Source organism: Ochlerotatus camptorhynchus, unplaced genomic scaffold (genome assembly GCF_037179485.1).
Source record: "Ochlerotatus camptorhynchus isolate MF236.1 unplaced genomic scaffold, CSIRO-AGI_Acam_v1.1 ptg000170l, whole genome shotgun sequence".
Taxonomy (NCBI): domain Eukaryota; kingdom Metazoa; phylum Arthropoda; class Insecta; order Diptera; family Culicidae; genus Ochlerotatus; species Ochlerotatus camptorhynchus.
Window position 1 is genome coordinate 3,698,789 of NW_027040660.1, and position 21,288 is coordinate 3,720,076.

The 21,288-nt window shown below is 42.4% G+C and overlaps 1 protein-coding gene across 6 annotated transcripts in view; it reads left to right on the forward strand.

Moving 5' to 3' along the window:
* Pde6 (phosphodiesterase 6) overlaps positions 1-21,288 on the forward strand; it is a 388,896-nt gene that overhangs the window by 231,136 nt on the left and 136,472 nt on the right. For all 6 annotated transcript variants that reach the window (XM_065222467.1, XM_065222466.1, XM_065222469.1 and 3 more), the window contains 2 exons: positions 41-306; positions 19,844-19,939. In XM_065222467.1, coding sequence (XP_065078539.1) covers positions 41-306; positions 19,844-19,939 — 362 coding nt within the window. The remainder of the gene's footprint in view (positions 1-40; positions 307-19,843; positions 19,940-21,288) is intronic.

The following is a 21,288-nucleotide window of genomic DNA, read 5'->3' on the forward strand; positions in this document are numbered from 1 at the left end:
GTTGATGTGTGCTCCTAATGCAGCAAATCCTCCTCAACAGGGTCTCCCGAGTTCACCGAGCGGGATGTGGAAATCTTTCGTCGCTATCTGACCTTCTGCGGCATCGGGATTCAAAATGCTCAACTGTTCGAAATGTCCGTCCAGGAGTACCGCCGGAATCAGATCCTGCTGAACCTGGCGCGAAACATCTTCGCCGAACAGAACAACCTGGAGTGCTTGGTGACGAAGATCATGACCGAAGCACGCGAGTTGCTCAAATGTGAACGCTGCGCCGTGTTCCTGCTGGATCTGGACTGCTGCGAAGCGGTAAGCCTCTGAATCTCAAATACCAACTTTAAGCCAACCAAAATATTCATATGCATCTCTGTTCTATTTAACCAAACTGTCCCCCACCCCCTTTGAATGCGCAATACCAATCCTACCCGTAGAGTGCATGTTTAGATCTGGAAACTAATCAATATAGGTTCAAGGTAATTTCGGTCCGGTAATTCAATCAGAGCGGCACAAATGACACGCACTCACATTGTTTTTGATCTAACAGAAAGCACACTTTCACAAGCTCCAGCTGGGAAAGAGCAAATAGTTTTCACCACATTTAGCACCGTTTGTAGGTATCCGTTCCGGTATAGAGGTTTCGAGAGGGAGGGGGAGGTTATTGACTCACGAATTTGCAAGGCAGAGCACAAAACTGACCAACTTACGTTCTCCCTGGCATGTCCGGACCAGGCGGAGAAAAGGAGAGGTGCAAAAAGTTGGATTCCGCGTTTACCATTTTTGCGTGTTCATCAACATTAGCTGGACCATTTGGCATGGTATGTGATTACCGGGGATGTTTAGCGTAGCTCAGAAGAAAAACAGATCAGAAAGTTTTATGTTTCGCGGGTAGAGAGAAGTTAAGACAGGTACTGGTAAATGGTTGATGCTGCTTTCACTGGTATTTGTATTCGTACATGAACTTTTCCAATTATTCGCCATTGCCTTGTTGGGAAAGGAAATTATCAATGTTCTCTTTGAGTTTGTTTGCTAAGCTGCTACTAGTGTAATGCTCTAGCTCACTTCAAGCGAACGTATGAGAGGAAGAATTCCAGTCGGTGAAGTTACTACCGAAGCTATGCGCACACCCTCAAGATGCCACATCGGCTTCATCTGCTCTGTCAAATCGTGATAAATCATCTTTTGGTCGTCGATTACAATGTGGATGATTGATACGGATCTGACTCTCGCGATTCCAATACAGCTCAATGCTACTATTAACCAGAACCGGATCGAGAAAATATTTTTGCAATATTAACCCGGAAAGTACCAGGACGAACGAATTCGTTTCAACAAACTCGTTCTCAGCAATGCCTCATCCGATTTTTATAAACTTGGATTTTTATTCAAGGGGAATAGTTGAACTAACTTTTATTGTAGGTACCACCCCCTTAGAACCCTTCTCGTTTTTGGGGGATGTAAATATGTCTGTGTACTTTTGGTACTTTTTCAACCAGTTTGACCAAATGTTTTAAATTTTCACGCGAATCGGTTGTTTGGTGCAGCATCTTGTGGCATGTCAAATCATGTCAAATAGGTAGTATCAAGTGAATGGAGATGATTTGAAATGATTTTGGCCTCTTTTTCGGAACGCAGATCTGTGAATTCCTGTGAACGGTTTGTTGGGATATAATTACATTGAGGTTATGATATCATATCATGCCAAATTGTCATACACGACTGAGTCTAGTAAATAAACGAACTAGTTAAAAAAAATGACAAGCTATGATCAATGAAATCAGATTGTAGTGCATCTGATAACATATGGGCGTCTGGGATTCGAAATTCCGTTTCATAGATTCCGCAATACGATACGGTAAGGGGGATCTTGTAATCCGGTTCTTTAGGCCATAGTCATAATTGAATCATGCTGCATATCAAATCATAGGATATGCACATGAACGAATATTTCAAATAATTTCATTGTCATATAGACACATTGGCATCTGTTTGAAGGCTTACAGTATCTGGTTCCGTAAAGTCTGGATTATGACTATAAATGATATATTTGAAACTACTATATCGCGTGGTATGTAAAATCATGCATGTTTAACCGAGGTAAATATTATAAGGGGTGATGCATACATTCTGTCACACTCTAATTTTGTGTTAAGCAATGTATTAGGATCAGGAAAAAACGTGACAAACGGGGAGAGGGGGCTAGATCGTTAGATCGGGCCACTAGTGTCTACCCCAGTTCTTCTTATGACACCTCATAAGGCGATGTTAAATAACAGACACGAGAGTCCATCACCTTGCCGTAACCCCCTTCAATGGTTCAAAGGGACTTGAGAGTGTCCCTGATCGCGTCAGTTTATCCGGAGATCCGTACTCGTGCATAATCTGCCATAGCGTATCTCGATCGCTTGTGCCGTATGCGAATTTGAAATCGATGAACAAATGATGTGTGGCCTCGTTGTATTGGCGGTACTTCTGCAGAACCCGCCGAATTGCGAAAATTTGGTCCGTGGTAGCGCGGGCACCTATCCTTCCCGCCTGGTATTGCCCCACGAACTCTCTTGCAAATGGTGCCAGGCGGCGGCATAGAATTTGGAGAGTACCTTGTAGGCAGCGCTCAGCAGTGTAATCGCACGGTAGTTGCAGCAATCCAACTGGTCGCTCTTTTTGTAGATTGGGCATACGACCAGGACCCCACAAGGACACTTTCAATCGAAAATCGTCAAGTGACGATGAAGCAGTCAACCATCACTTTCAATTGAAAGTCATTCTGTCTTCTCTTCGAGCAGATCCCCGTCAACATCAACAGAACCACTTTCGATCAGTTTTCATGCTGTTTGTTTTGGCTTGACTAGTCTTCATTTCTTCTTTCATTGTCAAATGAAATGTTCATGGTTCATTTAAGCGTATGCACATAGATCTGTGCACGTGGATGTCAAATTTATCATTGTCGGATGGTTTGTTTACCAATCAATGTGGGTATTTTTTTAATCGGGATGAGGTTTAGAGATCGAAAATTGATATGTGACGCTATTTTTAAATCCAAGATGGTAGCTTCCAGTTTAAGAAAAAGTGTGAAATACTGTCAAATACTTGCCGCCGCTCACCATAGTCGTTCCGGAACTGTAGTCGGATGTGGAGAGGGGGTCTTCCAACCCAGTCACTATGGCGAGTATCCGCATGGTATTGTTAATGTTCATTCGCTGCCTGATGCTTCCTTGATTTCTAGGGAGAACAGACGTTCGATTGTAAGCCGCAAGCAGGACATCGTGATTTTCTTCCAAAACGCCGGCGGAATAAATTCTGATGTTGACGACTACCGGCTTGCTGTATCGGATCGTTGCTATGATGTGATTGTCCTATGCGAGACGTGGCTCGATTCGCGAACGCTTTCCAGCCAGGTGTTCGGATCCGATTATGAGGTTTTTCGTTGCGATCGGAATCCAAACAATAGCCGAAAATCTACTGGTGGTGGCGTTCTTGTGGCTGTCCGTTCCGGATTGGAGGCGAGAGCAATCGAAAATGAATCGTGGAACAGTGTGGAACAGGTTTGGACAGCCATTAAATTGGGCGATCGCACATTATTTTTGTGCGCATTGTACATGCCACCAGATCGAGTTCGTGATCTTGAACTCATCGAGACTCACTGTCAATCAGTCTTCACAGTAATGGAAAGAGCGACTCCAATTGATGAGCTATTCATTTTTGGGGACTTTAACCTAGCAGGCGTTTCGTGGAGACCATCCCATAGCGGCTTCCTCTATCCAGATCCAGAACGTTCTGTATTTCATGCAGGAGCTATCGGCCTTCTCGATAACTATAGCGTAGCAACGCTTTCTCAAATTAACTACGTAGTCAACGAGAACAACCGTAGTTTGGACCTCTGCTTCGTGAGCACTCAGGACAATGCTCGGTTCATTTCCACAGCACCTTGTCCACTAGTTAAGCTTGTTCCGCACCACCCTCCTCTGATTGTCACTGTTGAGGACAATCTCGTTCGTGATTTCGATAGTCTTCCTGCTGCGGTTTCTTATGACTTTCGAAAGACCGACCATCGAAGCATTGTAGATGTGTTGTCAAACATGGACTGGGAGAACATTCTCGATCATGACGACGTTGAGGCCACTGCGCAAACTTTTTCTCATGTCTTGGCATATGTCATTGACAGACACGTCCCGAAAAGAATTCAACGCAAAGACTCTCACCCTCCCTGGCAGACGATTGAGCTGCGTAGGTTGAAGTCGATCAAGAGAGCAGCATTGAGAAGATTTACGAAGTATCGCACGCTTCCTCTGAAACATCACTACGTGAGGCTTAATCACGAGTATCAGCGAGCCAGTCGTCGATGCTTTCTGCGATTTCAACGAGGTATTCAGCGTAACCTTAAACTTCACCCGAAATCCTTCTGAAACTACGTGAACGAGCAACGTAGAGAATCTGGCCTCCCATCGTCAATGGAATTGAACAGTGAAGTCGCTTCCACTCCGCAGGATATTTGTCGCCTTTTTTCTGTCAATTTTGCCAGTGTGTTCACTGATGAGAGACTAAGTGACGACCATGTTTCCCTCGCAGCCAGGAACATCCCACTAAATGGTCAAACGCTGAGTGCAATTGATGTCAACGTTGAGATGATTTCTAACGCTGCAACGCAGCTCAAATCGTCCTTCAACCCTGGACCCGATGGAGTTCCGTCCGTGTTTTTGAAGAAACATATTGCTTGCTTGTTAACTCCACTTCACCGTCTATTCCGGATGTCTCTCTCCAGTGGTATATTTCCATCCTTCTGGAAATGTGCACACATGTTTCCTGTCCACAAAAAGGGAAGCAAACGAGCCGTGGATAACTATCGTGGAATTACATCGCTGAGTGCTGTTTCGAAACTATTCGAGCTTGTTATTATGGAACCGTTGCTCTCTCACAGCAAGCAGTATCTGAGTGCTGATCAACACGGGTTTACTGGCGGTCGCTCTACAACCACCAATCTGCTATGCCTCACATCCTACATTACCGATAGTATGACTGAACGGGTTCAGACGGGCGTTATATATACCGATCTATCCGCGGCGTTCGATAAGTTGAATCATGACATTGCGATTGCTAAACTTGACAGGCTTGGGGTGAGCGGTAATCTCTTGAGTTGGTTCCGTTCGTATCTTACTGGTCGCCAACTTATGGTTGCTTTAGGAGATTGCAAATCAGCTAGCTTCTTTGCCACATCAGGTATACCGCAGGGAAGCCATCTGGGACCGTTGATTTTTCTACTCTACTTCAACGACGTGAACCTGGTTATCGAAGGACCTCGATTAGCATATGCAGACGACCTCAAAATATTTTTACGAATTTGCTCGATCGCTGACTGCCACAATCTTCAACATCAGCTTAATGTCTTTGCCAGTTGGTGTACTTTAAATCGAATGGTAGTGAACCCAGCAAAGTGCTCTGCCATAACGTTCTCACGAAAAAAGCAACCGATTGTATTCAGCTATGACCTGCTTGGAACGACACTCGAACGCGTGAATCAAGTGAAAGACCTGGGTGTGGTGTTGGATTCACAGCTAACATTCAGGCATCACATTTCTTATGTCATCGATAAGTCGTCTAGGACTTTAGGATTCATCTTCAGGATAGCTAAGAATTTCACCGATGTCTACTGCTTAAAATCTCTTTACTGCTCCCTCGTACGATCGACGCTTGAGTATTGTTCTGCGGTTTGGAATCCGAATTACAACAATGGTGCCGAGAGAATCGAATCTGTTCAACGTCGCTTTCTTCGTTTTGCGCTTCGTAGACTGCCCTGGAGAGATCCGCTTTGGCTGCCCAGCTACGAGAGTCGCTGCCAACTGATAAACCTTGAACCTCTCCGGATTAGAAGGGACACCAACAGAGCTTTGATTATCGCCGACACTCTACAGGGACGAATAGATTGTGAGGCTATCCTAAGGCAAATTGACCTAAACGTGCAACCCCGACCACTCCGTAACAACCTCATGCTGAGACTGCCACTGCGTCACACGAACTACGGGGCATATGGTGCGATTTACGGACTACATCGTGTGTTCAATAGAGTCGCATCTGTATTCGACTTTCACCTCACACGTGATGCGCTTCGTCGGAGATTCTCATCTGTTTTCGCCGGCCGCAGTAACTGACAGAGAAAATTAGTGTATTTCCATTTATGTTTTTTTTACATTCTGACCATGTTGCTTTGTTTTTCTTTCTGTGATTATTTGACATGTAATTTTACTATTATTATTTTTATGATTAGTATTATTAACATCATTTGGGCTACAGCCAGCCTGTTGATGTATGGCAACAATAAAGGTATTTTGGGAATCGGGGTGATGTCTAGAGGATGAAAATCGATATCCGACGCCATTTTGAAATCGAAGATTAACGAAAAAGTGGAAATACAGTCAAAAACACATCAATATTGGTATTTTTGTAATCGCTATGAAGTCTACAGATCGAAAATTGATATGCGACGCCATTTCGAAATCCATGATGGCGGCTTCCGATTTCAGGTTAAGTGGGAAATACCAACCGGAGGAAGCTAAAGATTTAAAATTGGCTCACTACTTGACTAGCCTATTGGTCAAAGCGAATAGATTAACGTTCCCCATTATAGTCGAAATTCTAGTACTACACTATGTTTATTTTGATTCGCTATGAAAGTTTGACAGATAAAATGAGGGGTTCATAGATTTTCCTATGTTTCGAGGGGTGCAACGATTAGCTTGGGACCGAAGATAGTACCAGAGCTGAGCCAAAAAGTTGAGCACGTTTCTTCGGGACCTACTAGTCTTAGAGTTACCTCTATGGAAATACTGTTGAATACCCATCAATATAGGTATTTTTGGAATCGGGATAGTGCCAACGCCATTTTTAAATCCAATATGGTGAATTCCTATTTCAGAAAAAATGGGAAATTCTAATGCCGTTCCATCAATATGGGTATTTATGGAATCGGGGTGACGCCTGGAGATTGAAAATCAATATCCGACGCCATTTTGAAATCCATGATGGCGGTTTCCGGTTTTAGAAAGAGTTGTAAATTCTATCAAATACCCATACAAACGGTTTTTTTTTCGAATCAGGGTAACGTCTAGAAGCCGAAAATCGATATCCGACGCCATTTTGTAATCCAAGACGGCGCACAGTGGTGCTAAGGGTATCAAATCACGCGCTTTTTTATTTACGCTGAAATGGTTGATTAAAGGTACTGGGTGTCTTCTGGAAAGTTTCTCGGGCTACAACACTCCTTCTTGTGGTAAAAGAAAATTAAAAATTAATCCACCTAAAAGTGAGATGCAAAATTTATATTTTTTATATAATGAGATACAAAATAATTGTGTCCGACAAAGCTGTAGCGAACATTACTGTGAACAACTTTGCTGAAGACTATAACTTTCTAGCTCTTATAGCTGCTGAGATATGAAGGTTTTTTTGTGGAGACATCGTTTAAATCAGTTTTGTATCTGTAACTTTTTTTACAATATTTGTACATGTCTGGCATGTTCTACAAAGATGTTAGAAATATCAAATTACGTATCTTTTCAGAAAACTGCAAATTGCTATCATTAATATTTGAAAAGTTGAAAATTACCCAACTTCCAATACCAATAACTTCTAAACGGGCAAAATCGAGCAGGCCATTCTTTGAGCAATTGAAAGTACAAGAAAATGCAATAAAATAGTGAAGAAACCAGACCGCCCCCACTTGACCCTTAACCAAAATACTTGTGTTAAAACTTGTCACTTTTCAGAATTTGAAATGGCGATTTTGTGAAACCACGGGACTGCTATCGAGTAGGTGTGAAAAGAAGCATACAAATGGATAACCAAGCAACCTTAGTTATTTCTTATGACTAACAAAATGACTCGGGATCAAAACCAGACCACCCCAAACGACCCTTGACTGAATTGCTTATGTACTTTAAATATTTTTCGATTTAGTCAATAAACAATACCAAAATCATTCATGTTTAATGTTCATTACATTCCGATTCAAATTGTACGAATCTCAAGGAGCGCTTGCAGTTTCCTCTTCGTCGATATCACCAAAAGTTGAAGAGCATCCCCGGAGCAAACGTCACTTTTGTTTTTCATTAGTTCCTACATGTTGGAAATTAACGGATCGGAGGATTCCAGAAGACGGTGAAGAAGATCTGTATTCGTGGCTGCTTTGGAAAACTTTCTTGTGTGGTAGATTCTGTGTTACTTGGTATCGTTGTTTCTGCTTTCCTGGGCCTCTTCAGACAGTTGCCCAATGGGTATTAGAAACGAAGAAATCACTTTCGCCCCGTGTATTAGCACATTATGAACAGACACGGGAAGATAGTACCATGGATATAGATCGACTAGTTTACGAGCCGTTTCTATTCCGTAGCTTTCGAACCTCTTGCAGTTAATTTCGTTTGACGTTTTGATCCCGAGTCACTTTGTTAGTCACTAGAAATAACCCAGGTTGCTTGGTTATCCATTTGTATGCCTCTTTTCACACCTACTCGATAGCAGTCCCGTGGTTTCGCAAAATCGGCATTTCAAATTCTGAAAAAGGACAAGTTTCAATGCAAGTATTTCGGTGAAGGGTCACTTGGAGGCGGTCTGGTTTCTTCACCAGTTTATTGCATTTTCTTGTACTTTCAATTGCTCAAATGGCCTGCTCGTTTTTGCCCGTTTAGAAGTTATTGGTATTGGAAGATGAGTAATTTTCAACCAATAAATGTAAATAACTTTTCAAATATTGATGATAGCAATTTGCAGTCTTCTGAAAAGATATGTAATTTGATATTCTTAACATCTTTGTACAACATTCAAGACATGTTTAAATATTGTATAAAAAGTTACAGATACAAAACTGATTTTAACGATGTATAGTCCTTAGCAAAGCTGTTCACAGTAATGTTCCCTACAGCTTTGTCGGACACAATTATTTTTTATCTCATTATATTATAAAAATAAATTTTGCATCTCACTTTTAGGTGGATTAATCTTAAAATTTTCTTTTACCATAAGAAGGAGTGTTGTAGCCCGAGAAACTTCCCAGAAGACACCTAGTACCTTTAATCAACCATTTCAGCGTAAATAAAAAAGCGCGGGTTTTGATACCCTTGGCACCGCTGTGCGGCGGCTTCCGATTTGCGGAGAAGTGTCAAATATCCTAAAATATGATTATTTTCAGAATGGGGATGAGACGTTTGGCCGACGCCATCTTGAAATTCAAGATGGTGGCTTCCGAATTTCAGGAGAAGTGTCAAATAGCCTACAAATGGCATCGAATATCGATTTTCAGCATCTACGCGTCGTTCTCGTTCCGAAATACCCAGATCTTAGGGTATTTGACACTTTTTTTTGTGAAACCCGATGATATTGGATTCCAAAGTGGCATCGGATATCGATTTTCGGCATTGACACGTCGTCCTCGTTCCAAAATACTCATATTGTAGGGTATTTAACACTTTGTGAACCCTGATGGCCGCCATATTAGATTACAAAGTGGTATCTGATATCGATTTTTGGAATCTACGCGTTGTCCCTGTTCCAAAAATAACCATATTGTAGGGTATTTGACACATTTTCTGAAACTCTATGGCCGCCATATTGGAGTCCAACATAGCATCGGATATCGATTTTCGGCAGCCACGCGTTGTCTCCGTTCCGAAAATATCCATATCTGAGGGTATTGGACATGTTTTATGAAACTTGATGACCACCATCTTAGATTCCAAAATGGCGTCAAATATCGATTGTCGAAATCACTGTTCCGAAAATACCCATATTGTAGGATAGTTGACACTTTCTGAATCCTAATGGCCGCCAAATTGGATTCCAACATAGCGATATCGATTTTTGGAATCTACGCGTTGTTCCCGTTCCGAAAATAACAATATCTTAGTGTACTTGACGCTTCATAAAACCAATGGCCACTATCTTGAATTCCAAAATGGCGTAGGATATCGATTTTCGGCACCTTCGCGTAATCCCCGTTCCACAAATCCCCGTATTGTTGGGTATTTGAGACTTTCCCTGACCCCGATGACTGCCATCTTGGACTCCAGAATAGTCTCGTTAATTTTTTTTTTGTTTAATATAAAATAATATATTATAACTACATATAATCCGAATGCCATCCCTATCGGCAATCGATATTGTGTGGATATTATCCGGATTCTATATCTTGATGCATGCGTCGTCAGGTCGTGAAAAGTCGAATGAGCTCAGAATTGAAGTGAATGTGGAAAAAAACGAAGGAAACAGTTTTCGAGTCATTCATTGAGTAAATTGAAACAAGTCTTTGCTTCAAATGAAATTAACTGAATCACTTGACGAACGAAACAAGTGATAGTCCAGTCATGTTTGAAAAGAGTAATGTTCATCGTGACTCGATAACAAGAAACACGATGACTTACACGAAAATGATATTGCTTGAAATGATCCGATTCTGCGGAGAGTTCATTTTCTTTTCTTTGTTTAGAAAATGCAGAACCGACACCATCCATCCACTCCTTCGGTAATATCTCCTCCTCCCAAATCTTGTCTATTACCAAGTGCAGTGCTTTAGCCAGTGCTTCACCACCGCTTTGTTGTTTTTCAGCCAACCGATCTCCTCCTCAACTTCTTGAAGATCAGGGGCCGGTAGCCTGTCGTCTTCAGCGCGTGCTCCAAGATATGTTGCCGTGTCACCTTCGATTTCTGCTACATCACCGTTGAGGTGCTCGTCATAGTACTGCTTCCACCTCTCAATCACCTCACACTCGTCCGTGAGAAGGTTACCGTCCAAGTCCTTGCACATATCGGCTTGCGGCACGTAGCCTTTGCGCGAACTATTTAGCTTCTCATAGAACTTACGTGAGTCGTTTACGCAGTACAGATTTTCTATCGCGATCTCGGTCTTCCTGCTCACGCTTCTTCCTTCGAAAAATCGAGTTTTGTCTGATTCGTGCTTGTCTGTATCGCTCCACATTCAATCTCCTGCGTTGTTGCAGTATTTTCGCCCATGCTGGATTATTCTCCTCAACTTAGCATTCGCCGTCAAACCAGTAATTTCTTCGGTCCGGAATCGCAGTACCCAGTACCTAGTGCCACTGCAGCAATACTACTTATGTCGGAACGGATGTCCCTCCATCTATATTCAAGATTAGCCGCACCAAGCTGCTCTTCCGTGGGCAGTGCAGCTTCCAGCGGCTGCGTGGAATCCGGCGTCCCGTAATTGCTCAGTGGTGGGTCACGGAGTTCTACTTCGACGGATGTTATGCACCGTCGAGAGTTTTGAGCGCATGCATACTGCACATAAGTAGTGGTCCGAATCTATGTTCGCACTGCAGTATGTGCGGACATTGATAATGTTGGAGAAGAATTTTTCGGAGTGATCGATTTGGTTTTCTGTGTGTTGGTCAGGTGATCTCCAAGTGGCTTTGTTGATATCCTTGCGGGGGAAAAAAGCTGCAAAGTTTACGCATCGTTAACCGTTGGCCTGCGGTTAAAACGCTTCTTTATCGTCCTCGGGTCTCCCTTCGTGTGGGCAGTGTACGCTTCGTCCTGGCATGCAGGCTACGAAGTGGACTATGCTGTGTTTGGGCTGAATACAACAAGTTACGATGAAAATATCCCAACTTCCCTAGCGGAAGCACAACGTAGAACTGTGGAGGCACGTTTGGTGGCTCGAGGATTCAGCCAAAGGTACGGGATCGACGCACTGTGTTGGCACTTGCGAACCAGGAGAAGTTGGTCGTACATCAAATGGACGAAAAGACAGCCTTCTCAAAAGGAACGTTAACGAGGAAATGTACATGATGCAACTGGAAGGCATCGAGCAGGAGAAGGTTTAGTGTGTCGTCTGGAGAAATCTATCTACGGATTGAAGCAGGCCACGTGCGTGGAATAACCGCTTCCACAATTTCTTCGAGCAACGGCTGAAATGACCGACATCGGTGACATCAGAAACTTTTTGGGAATAAGGATCGACTACGATTTAGAAATTAAGTCAGATTAAGTCAGCAGCAATATCACGAAGATATTATGCGGAGATTTGAAATGAGCGAGTGTAAGCCGATCTCAACTCCATTCGAACATAGTCTGAAATTGCCAAAAGGAGTGGAGGAGAAGAGGATCGCCAAGCCGTATCGAGAATTGGTAGGTTGTTCAACCTATGCGGCAATGACGACAAGACCTGACTTGGCAGCTGCTGTTAACTTTCTGAGTCAGTTCCAGAGTTGCCCAAATGAAGTTCACTGGGTGCATCTTAAAAGGATTCTACGATACATCAAAGGATCCATTACTATGGGCTTGGTATACCGCAGAAGGAATGATGTACCAGCCGTGGAAGTGTATTCTGACGCTCATTGGGCCAACGATCAGTTTGATAGGCGTTCAGCACTGGCGTGCACAGGGTGGGGCAAGGTGGGGCAATTGCCCCCTCTTTTATAAATAAGATTTTTATTTTCAAATTTTCAAAATTAGAATATAAAATAACTTGATTTCTTGATAACTTGATTTGAAGGTAAAATAACTTCATTTCATAATATAAGTGCACTGAAAACCTTTTATTGCGTCAATTCCTTTGAGATGATGCCTGAAAATTGCACCACAAAGGTGCGTGAAGGGACAAGTTTAAATTACATTTTTTGGTCAAAAAATTGCACCACAGTGGTGCATACAAAAAATCTTGGTGTAATTTTTTGGAGGGTTAAAAGAAGAGGTAAATTTAAGGTTGAAAAAATTTACCTTCGTGGTGGTAAATCGAATCAAAAGCTTTTTACTGAATATTTCTGGTGTAAAATATCATCAAGGTGGTGGTGCATGGAGGGACTAATCAAAATGAATAACTTTTCGGAAAAATTTTGGTCTTAAAATTGCATCCCTCTGCTGAATAGAGAAACAAATTTTAATAATTATTTCTGGTGTAAAATTTGCACCATTCGGATGATTGGAGGGAAGCTGCTTTACTGAAAATGTATGATGAAAAATCCTAAAATAGGGGAAAGCTTTATTTGGTGGAAAACCTTCAACATTCTGATGAAGGGAGAAGCCAGCTATATTGAAAATGTCTGATAGAAAATGGAAAAAGGAATCTGCACGAATCAGAAGATTGGAGTAGCAATTTTTATTAACGGTGGAAAATTTACAACCTTCTGGTCAATTTAAATTTTCTGGTCTAAGTTTGTATTGAAAATTTCTGGTGTAAGATTTGCAACAATCTGCTGCATGGAGGGGCAAGCTGAATTGAAAATTCCTGATGTAAAAATTGCACAGTTCTGGTGAATGTAGGGGCAAACTTTTTTGAACATTTCTGGTTGAAAAAAAAAATAAAGGGTGTCCACGATGAAATTGCCACACTATGAAATTGCTCTAACTTTTTAACCGTTGGGTAGAATTTAATGAAAATTTGGGTGGATTTAGTTCATAGTGCATTATTTACATCCTGCAAGTTTTAAAGTCCTGTGATCAAAACTCGCGGAAATGGAGTCGAAAGAACAGCTCGTGCGTGATAAAATCTTGCGCATTCATCACGAGAACAAGGATCTCTCACATCGTTCCATCGCTAAAACGTTGGGAATCGCGAATTCCACGGTGTCGCGAGTGATTAAGCGGTTCGAGGAACGGTTGACCACCGATCGGAAGTCCAGAAGTGAAGGAAAAAGTATTCCGTACAACACCAAAAATCACAACCGCGTAGTTGGGGCCTTCAACCGAAATCCGAACGCCTCCGTTAGGGATGTGGCTAAGAAGCTGCACCTAAGCCGAAGTTTTGTCCAGAAGGCCAAAACTAAGGCTGGGCTTCGAACGTTCAAGGTACAAAAGGCCCCTAATCGCGACGAGAAGCAGAACAAGTCCGCCAAAACCCGTGCCAGGAAGTTGTACCTCAACATGCTGACGAAAGTTGAATGCTGCATCATGGACGACGAAACATATGTGAAGGCCGACTTCAAACAGATCCCCGGCAACCTGTTTTTCACGGCCAAGGATAAGTTCAGCGTTCCGGAGCATGTCCGCACTCAGAAGATGTCCAAATTTGCGAAGAAATTCCTGGTTTGGCAAGCCATCTGCACGTGCGGGAAGCGGAGTGCACCTTTCGTGACCCAGGACACGATGAACGGACAGGTGTACATAAAAGAGTGCCTCCAGAAGCGGCTGCTTCCTCTCCTGAAGGCCCACAACGTCCCAACAATCTTCTGGCCGGATTTGGCCTCATGCCACTACTCCAAGGACGTGCTGAAGTGGTATGCGGACAATAAGGTCAATTTCGTGCCGAAAATGTTCAACCCTCCCAACACTCCGGAGATCCGCCCCATCGAGAAGTACTGGGCGATTATGAAGCAGCACCTTCTTAAACGACCTAAGGTAGTGAACAGTCGAGGAACTGAAGAAAGTATGGGTTTACATGCAAAAAACGGTTGATTCACAGGTTGTGCAGAATCTTATGGCTGGGGTTAAGGCCAAGGTGCGGGCATTTGCGTATGGACTGTAAATAAAATACGAGTAAAATGGTAAAATGAAGTTTAATAGTTATTTCTCAATCCCTGAAAATTTGATGGCAATCGGATGAAAACTCGAATTTTGCGAATCAATTTTGTGTGTGGCAATTTCATCGTGGACACCCTTTAGTACCTTGTGCCACTGCAGTAGTACTACTTATGTCGGAACGGATGTCCCTCCATCTATATTCAAGATTAGCCGCACCAAGCTGCTCTTCCGTGGGCAGTGCAGCTTCCAGCGGCTGCGCGGAATCCAGCGTCCCGTAATTGCTCAGTGGTGGGTCACGGAGTTCTACTTCGACGGATGTTATGCACCGTCGAGAGTTTTGAGCGCATGCATACTGCACCTAAGTAGTGGCCCAAATCTATGTTCGCACTGCAGTATGTGCGGACGTTAAAAATATCGGAGAAGAATTTTTGGGAGTGATCGATTTGGTTTTCTGTGTGTTGGTCAGGTGATCTCCAAGTGGCTTTGTGGATATCCTTGCGGGGGAAAAAAGCTGCAAAGTTTACGCATCGTTGGCCGTTGGCCTGCGGATAAAACGCTTCTTTTTCATCCTCGGGTCTCCCTTCGTGTGGGCAGTGTACGCTTCGTCCTGGCATGCAGGATACGAAGTGGACTATGCTGCGTTTGCGCTGAATACAACAAGTTACGTTGAAGATCTCCCAACTTCCCTAGCGGAAGCACAACGTAGAACTGTGGAGGCACGTTTGGTGGCTCGAAGATTCAACCAAAGGTACGGGATCGACGCACTGTGTTGGCACTTGCGAACCAGGAGAAGTTGGTCGTACATCAGATGGACGAAAAGACAGCCTTCTTAAGAGGAAGGCGTCGAGCAGGAGAAGGTTTAGTGTGTCATCAGGAAAAATCTATCTACGGGTTGAAGCAGGCCACGTGCGTGGAATAACCGCTTCCACAATTTCTTCGAGCAACGGCTAAAGTTACGAAGGAGTAAAAACGACCAATGCCTGTACACGCGATAGATCGGATCGAAGAAATTGATAATTGAGTTGTACGTCGATGACATTTTCTTAGCAGGATCACTTGAGGCATTGAAAACGGTGAAGGATCTTCTATCTCGGGAATTCGAAATGACCGACATCGGTGACATCAGAAACTTTTTGGGAATAAGGATCGACTACGATTTAGAAAGCGAAGTCATGCGTATAAGTCAGCAGCAATATCACGAAGATATAAGGCGGAGATTTGAAATGAGCGAGTGTCAGCCGATCTCAACCCCATAGTCTCAACATAGCCTGAAGTTGCCAAAAGGAGTGGAGGAGAAGAGGATCACCAAGCCGTATCGAGAATTGGTAGGTTGTTCAACTTATGCGGCGATGACGACAAGACCTGACTTGGTAGCTGCTGTCATTCTGAGTCATTTTCAGAGTTGCCCAAATGAAGTTCACTGGGTGCATCTTAAAAGGATTCTACGAAACATCAAAGGAACCATTAGTATGGGCTTTGTACCCAAGTAACCAACAAGCCCATTAATCGCCCTTTTTGGTATATAAGGCTGCGACTGATAGAAGTTCGGAAACCCTATACTTACCTTATATCGCAAAAAGGGCGATTATCGGGTAGTTAGCGGGCTTGGTGGTTACTTGGCTATACCACAGAAGGAAGTGTATTCTGACGCTCATTGGGCCAACGATCAGTTTGATAGGCGTTCAGTCCTTGGCTGTCTATGCAAAGTGTTTGAAGCTACAGTTGGTTGTACAGCCCGGAAGTAGCAGACAGTCTCCCTTTCATCAACAGAAGCAGAGCTTACCGCAATGTGTTCAACAGCATGTCACAATATGTGGTTGATCCGTTTGCTAGAAGATCTGTGGAGTAACCGAATGTGGCGTCAACATTCTACTTGGTGGCGCCAGAGTACAAATAAAGTGTTTCAGTTGATAACTCAAGATCGAGCCCAGATAGAAGTTTTGTGCCTTTGGCAAAGTTGTTCAAATGGACATGTTCAGTAGTGAACAGTTTAATTGGGAATTGACTCACAAGGCAGTGCGAGAGTACAAATACAGTTCATCTAGTGATAACACAGGATCAAGACCAGATAAAAGTTTCCTGTCTTGAGCAAATTTGATCCAAAGGATGAGAACCGTTCAGTAGTAAGCTGTTTAGTTAAAAAATTGACTCACTAGGTGATGCCAGAGTACAACCAAAGAGGAAGAATGGACGAGATCCGTTTAGCAGAGCACAGTTTAATTGAGAGTTTACTGGCTAGATAGAGATAGAGAGAGTTGCATAGAATTCTTATTTTTGATGGGGTTGATGCGTTTTTTTCAAAATCATTTTGTTTGCCTTCAGCAAAGTTGTTTATCTGGATAAGACAATTAAGGCAGTAGACAGTTAAGTTGCAAATTGGCTTGTTAGGTGACACCAGAGTAATTCTTTTAGTGATAACTCAGAATCGTGACCCAATAGACGTTTTCTATTATATTAAAAGCAAGGTTGTAAAGACTCATTTCAGCTAAAATAATGTTTTTCGGAATAATAAAACCACAAGATGGTATGATGGCATGTTTTACTTGTAACTTACAAGAAGAGGTTACAAAGTATGCGTTGGAAACATAAAACCTGTAAATTTTGCTTTCTATGAGCCACAATCAGCGATTTGCTGATCGCTGAGTGAGTGAGTGAGTGAGTGAGTGAGTTTGTGAAAAATCGCTGATTGTGACTCTCATGAAGTGAAATAAACAGGTTTAATATGTCAAACACATTCTTTGCAACCTCTTCTTGTATCCTCCCAATTCAAAATTTGATCATGGCATCTAATTATTTCATAATTTAGAAAAACATTGTTTTAGCTGAAATGAGTCTTTGCAACCTTGATTAAAATCTATTCAAATAATCGAGATACATTCGGTAGCGTTAATTTTAGTTTGAAATTGACACATCCATACTAAAATAGATCATCTAGTGATAACTTGAGGTCGAGACCAGATAGAAGACTCCTATCTTCAGAAAAGTTGATAAAATAGGATAGATTCGTTTAATAGAAGACAGCATAGTTCAATATTTACTCGTAATTATTCAAGTGACAACATGTCGTGGACAAAGTTGTTTAGACCCATCTGACAGTGAATTGTTCGAGGCTACTGATATTCGCATCATTTCTCTCATATTCGTTCACCGTGTGCGACGGTACTCAAAGCATCGGTATCTCATCTCTATTGAATGATGTGGACGCCACATAAAAGCAAATCGTAAATAATGCTCGGTGAGAGAGGAGTGTGAGTGCCGGTACACCACTCAAATCTTCGTCTGCATGCTCTTCTTCTCTTCGTCGTTCACATCACGAGCGGTGGAGGGCGTTCTTCGTATGATTTATGGGGTGTTTACATATGTGCGGATTTGTTAGCGCTAATTTACTAGCCAACTAGCACGAATTTCAGTTGCTCCTGAAATATCATGCTGGTAGACACTGATGCCCTGTTTACATTATGCTGGTGAGCTCATTAGCGCCAGTGAAATAGCATTAGTGTAAACACCCCATAAGCGAGTAAAAAGTGCAAAAGTTTTGGTGGACACAGAAAAAAAGAGAGTTCTTCTTGGAACACTCATGTTTGTTGATTTCGTCAACGCGGTCAGCGTAAGCGAGAGAAACGACACAAGCTACCACACAAAGCCTCGTTTATGAACGATAATAGCAATTATGCTCTTCATGAAGAGGATCAATCTCGGGGTTGTTTAGAGTGCCCAAGACCACGCTGATCACATTCTGCCATTTTTCGGGAACCCCGGAGAAGTAACCAGTTTCTAACTAAGGTCAAAATTCATCATGCGATACACATGAGAAGGATGAACTGCGAATTGAGTTTTCAGGCGATCCGTTGCTTACTAAAATGTGGATGAACGATTATAATGTCATCAGTGTCTGATCAAATGGTATTCAATCAATCGATCCTGAACCAAAAACAATGTATTGTTCTCCTATTGTTACCCAAGTGCGAATGTGTGCTCTACTTTCTTTTAAATATTTATTCCACGCATTTAATTACCGTTGATCTCGACCATTTTTCAGCAAGCAGCGGTAGCAGAACAATATTCATTAAATAAATAATTGCAATTTCTCAGTCGGTTACCCGTTGATTGCAAACAAAAGTTTTTTTTTTCATTTCACTTGATATTCCGGTTCGCTAGGGGAATATCCCGCAAAATATTGCTGGGGAGAGGGGGTGTGGGTTGATTGAAATTTTCCATCGATTGTATCGACCATTTGGAGTAGCTCCTTTATGATGCTGTTGACTGGAATTGTCCAGGTTTTGTACCTTAATTTGCGCATTTTTCCCCAAAAATCATATTCTTCGTTAGTCTGTTTAATCAAAGTGTGGAACACTACTGCAGCATTGGTGTATGTACATGCTGCCAATTTCAATCAACGTTCAAATCGGCTCCCATAACCGGAAGTACCTGCAGCATATCGTGATTGGAAATGACTCCTGTTGTTCTCAGGCAACAAAAGGTCAAAGCGCAACAAACGAGCATATACCGAGCGGGAGTGGGCATCAATCCGATTACTGCTGCAAAGCCATGAATTAGGTTAAATTCATGGTATTGTTATATTTTGTCTAATTTCAATGAAACACAATTTATATTCATATTGGCCCTACCTGTATGATTCATGCGAACAGGTTATACATACATATTCAAGAAGCACAAAGCTGTATCGATAAAATGATTGAGCATACATTATGATGATTATCTGCAAGAACATGCTAACAAGCACCTTTGACGTCAGTGGCATCCAATTAGAGCGAGCAAGTACAACCACCATTCAATTAAAATCCGTCCCTCTCGCCCTTAATCGCTTGAATCTATAGGCCATTAAAAGTAGGCCTCCTGCACCCTGAAAAAAGGCTTGATGATTCAGATTTCAAAATGTTGCATAGTATGAGAGAGAAGTTTAGGATAAAATGTCAAAATCTACCTATATACGTTTATTGAATAGCCCTTGAGAATCATTGATAAATTAATAAAAGCCTAATTTGAGACATATAAGCATTTTAAAATTTCTATCCCATACCTCGCCCTGCAAAGTTTTGAAGGCTGCGAAAGTCCAAGTTTTGATAGCCTATATAGATCACCGGATGTAGCCGTTCCGCACTGATATTTTACTTAGACCCACTTACCAGCTCCACTTCTCACTCACTCACTCTTGAAGTGGGTTGGATTATTGCACTTTCAATCCATCCACCCCGTTTTAATAAAAACCACTCACCCACACTTCCAATATCACCATCACCACCCTTCAATCCCGTGGACCAACCGGGGACCGGGCCCCACATACTTAATCAATTTTCCGTAGCGGGTTTCTTCATCTTCTAATCAATGTTCACATTCTTTTTCTTTATTGTTGTTGCCCGTACCGTAGAACCATCTCGAGAGGATGCTGGACCGTCCGGAGCATCAAGCGCTATCACGCCGCACAAGCCATAACGTTGACGTCGAGGATGTCGTCCAGCAGCAGGTATGTGGAATTGATTTTTGGTGTGTTGGGATTGTTGTGTTCTATATCCGGCTTTTGTTTATTTATTTATTTGTATTCCTCCATCTGACAAGGTTGTCTTAATGAAGTTGGACAGGGAAAAGCCAAATTGAGTCATGGTGAACTCAAATTGGCATAAAAACCCTGTTTCTTTTCTTAAATTAAGTACATAGAAACAGAAACTAAACATTAACAATTACACAGTTCACAGCAAAAACAATGCAAAATACAATAATTACTACAGTGTAAATTAAAAACGTTAAAATGCGGTCAATGTCATAAAAGTGTGTCAGCAACAGTGCAGCATCGTCATTGATTGTCAAGTCCTCGTGGAAGGGTCGAAAGCAACCGGAAACAAAAATGAAAACAGGTAGCACAATTCATACAGTCATCAGGGGATGGACAGTCACTCACCTGCTCATAATCAATCCATGATACATCATTGAAGCGAGAGGCCATGAACCGTATTGGGTCGTGTTGCCCGTATCGACTGTTGCGGGATGCCAAATGCAGGAAGTTACGCCGACGAAGGGGGCGTTCAGGTACATAAACGTTGATATCGGCAAGAATGGCAGGTGCATCCACCTCACTAGTTAATACTTTGGCGACAAAAACCGCTTGCATGTCAGACCTTCGTTTCTCCAGTGTTTCAATTCCTAACAGCATGCATCGATGTTCGTAGGGAGGTAGATTTAGATGTTCACGCCAAGGTAGATAACGAAGAGCTAGGCGCACAAATTTTCTTTGAACCGATTCTATACGGTCAACCCATATACTGCTGTACGGACACCAAACTATTACAGCAGATTCAAGGATCGAGCGAACCAAGGCGCAGTACAGTGATTTCAGACACAGAGGGTCACGGAATCCATCGGCAAGTTTAAAGATAAATCCAAGCTGCCTATTCGCTTTTGAAATCACATCAGCATAATGTGTCCGGAGGTTAAGTTCAGAGTCCAATAACACACCAAGGTCTCTAACCTGATTCAGCCGTTCTAGATCATGACCAGCAAGACGATAGTGGAAGATGATCGGATGACGTTTTCTGGAAAACGAAATAGTGTTGCATTTCGTTACACACAGTTCCAGTAAGTTCCGTTTGCTCCAATCCTCAAATGACTCCAACAAACTCTGCAGGTAGGCACAGTCCTCGATGCATGTGATTACCATGTAAATCTTAACATCATCGGCGTAGAAAACACGATTTCCAGATGGTAAAACAAACGATGCATCATTAATGAAAAGCGAAAACAATAGGGGGCCTAGGTTGCTCCCTTGTGGAACTCCGGATACAATCGGGAAGGCGGTTGAATGTGAGGAGCCTAATTTAA